Source organism: Zea mays, chromosome 2 (assembly GCF_902167145.1).
Source record: "Zea mays cultivar B73 chromosome 2, Zm-B73-REFERENCE-NAM-5.0, whole genome shotgun sequence".
In the NCBI taxonomy this organism is placed as follows: Eukaryota; Viridiplantae; Streptophyta; class Magnoliopsida; order Poales; family Poaceae; genus Zea; species Zea mays.
In genome coordinates this window covers 103566277-103568895 of record NC_050097.1, presented here as the reverse complement: position 1 = coordinate 103568895, position 2619 = coordinate 103566277, and the positions used below count along the sequence as shown (strand labels likewise).

General features: G+C 40.1%; 1 protein-coding gene across 1 annotated transcript; it reads left to right on the top strand.

Moving 5' to 3' along the window:
* The first annotated feature begins 1362 nt into the window (after window positions 1–1362).
* Window positions 1363–2079, top strand: LOC100281986 (uncharacterized). The gene is made up of 2 exons (NM_001154902.2): window positions 1363–1519; window positions 1613–2079. Exons 1-2 carry the CDS (start codon window positions 1456–1458, stop codon window positions 1768–1770), a joined length of 222 nt encoding a protein of 73 aa, NP_001148374.1. The 5' UTR covers window positions 1363–1455; the 3' UTR covers window positions 1771–2079.
* Window positions 2080–2619: the final 540 nt, after the last annotated feature.

The following is a 2619-nucleotide window of genomic DNA, read 5'->3' as shown; positions in this document are numbered from 1 at the left end:
GGCACCTCGCCAGCTAGGCATTTGGCCACCGATGCAAACACAGATGCCACCGCCGATGCCGTGGGGATTTCCTCCTCGCGGGCAGTCACACTCACCAGGATTGCCCTCACACTCACCAGGATCAGTACGTTAAGTTGATATCCTTTGCATCTCTATTTGCTTCGTTGTTTAAGCAGTTACTAGAAAACATGCATGTATATGTTGCAGTCTATGTATATGTTTAATTAGTTACTCGGTAAACTAACAAATGTTTGTTTCTTTTAAATGGTTCAGGCTCACATCATGCTAGTCCGCCTCCGGATCAGAGCACGTTTATGGACTTATTGATGAACACAAGTGGCGGCGGCTCCAATGACCCACCAACGGAATGAATTAATATGGACGCTTGTGTGGAACTTACTATCATTGCGTTTTCTATGGACTTGAACTTGTTTCAGATGGATTTGAACTTCTTTCTTATGGACATGAACTTGTATGAATATTGAATATGCGGCTTGTGTTATGATATATTGAATATGGTGCTTGCGTTGTGATATATAGAATGTTGTGCTTGTATTGTGCTGTTATGGAGGCTTCCCATCCGGTGAGGGAGAAAAATAAAACTAGGTATTAAAAAAATTTATTCAGTAAGAGTGTCGGCCCCCACATTCTTATATGCGCCCAGATAGGCTGGTGACCGCGCGCACAGTAAGCATGTTGAACCGACACTCTTAATTTAAGAGTGTCGGTCCCCACACTTCTATATGAATAAGAGCATCCATTTTAGAGTGTCGGCTAAGAGTGTCGGCTTATTTCAGTAAGATGTGGGTTTTTAGCCGACACTCTTTGCCTTGTTTCTTGTAGTGATAGTTTTCTTGCCCAATTCCTGTTAGGTGTTACATATGCTCAAGGGTGGTATGCCTTAGAGTTTGGTTACATTCCCCCTTTTAATTGCATGGTATGGTTAACATAGGTCTTCTAAGATGATTATTACTAAATTAGGATCTTGTCCCTCAAGTTTGGTGTATTTTCTCAAGCTAACCCACGTGAGATAATGAGGTTTTGGTGAAAGTGCTGAGTAGAAACCATCAGTAACACATGGGATGAATTTCAGACTATGTATGGTCGGGATAGGTGTTCAGGGATTTTCTCCACGTGTGTGGGAAGATTGTTTTCTTAATATAATGTTATGCGGACGGTCTTATCCCTGCATGTCAAGTTTTTCTTAATTAGCTTTGACTCTAAATCTAAGCTAAAGCTCCGCCACTAATATAAATAGCTGGTGCGGTTGTAGATACACATATACCATACAATAACGGGTGGAGCAGCTCCGTTGCATGATGGTATCCTTGTGTATAAATAAACAGGGTTCCATGGTCTCTCTCACTCAAAGAACAGTGATTTGAAATAATTGGGAATAAATAGTTCGTGAATCCCTGAAGCGTGCATATATATATTCCTGCCAAGATAAAGGTAATGGAGTCGTCACGCAGGTTCCAGCCGGCCGTCATCCTGCTTCTCCTGCTCATTGTGTCCACCGGTATGTTCTTTCTTTCATTCAGCCATATTGTTGTTGGATGCCTAAAATATGGCATTTGTACTGATAACTAACCCGCGATATGTTGTGCTTTAGATATGGCACAGGCAAGGGAATGCGAGAAGTACAGTGAGCGATTTGTTGGGGCATGCATGATCGCAGACAACTGCGCCAATGTGTGCCGCGGTGAGGGCTTCTTGGCCGGCAGGTGCAGCACCTTCCGCCGCCGCTGCATCTGCACTAGGCAGTGCTAAACAAGATCGCTCGATCGTTCGCCATGCATCGACAACCTATTCTTAATAACGTTCATTATCTCGTTCTTATTTATGACGAATGTCATGTATGTTCTGGTGACTGTCATGTATATTCTGATGACTGTCATGTATCTTGTTCATGTATGCTCAAGGTTCATTATCTTGTTCATGTATTAAGTATGTTATGAATAACTCAATATTTATTATTTTGTTCATGTATGAATTATCTTCTAATGAGCTCAAGGTTCATTATCTTGTTCATGTACTCAAGGTTCATTATTTTATTCATGTATGCAGTATATTCACATTATTATGTTCTGGTGACTGTCATGTACGAAGCATCACGACCATAAATATATATCTTATGTTAAAAAGGAACTCTATGTCTAGCACATAACACCGCCGTCATCATTGAGCATAAATATTGGCGACTCAAAACCTATATGGTTGGTTGCATGTATATGGAAGCACTATGATCAATCTCACTAAGTTCTATTTCAACTTGAGAAATCATTAACATCTTTAACCTTAGCCAAGATTTCATCTTTGGGAGCCTCAACATTTAGACAACAAGACCATGTTCTTAAAGTGCTTTCATTTGAAATTTGGAAGATAAGAAATAAGACCTTTGATATGGATCTAGGTTCATGCCTTGTAACAAGGGTTTTCTTTTTTTTTCTTCTATTATGTAGTGGTCTGTGTTCGTTCCTGTTTTTGTAACTTAGCTGATAGTTTGCTTTGTTATTCTTTTGAAAGTGGTTCTCTATAAGTAGCTTTCCCCCTCTTTATCACCTATTTTGTCAGACATATGTTCTGTATAAAATGGATCATCATGAAATGGTTGAGAAG

Coding starts and splice junctions, on each gene's coding strand:
- LOC100281986 (NM_001154902.2), top strand. CDS start 1,456: ATGGAGTCGTCACGCAGGTTCCAGCCGGCCGTCATCCTGCTTCTCCTG. Junction 1,520..1,612: donor CCTGCTCATTGTGTCCACCG/GTATGTTCTTTC, acceptor GTTGTGCTTTAG/ATATGGCACAGGCAAGGGAA.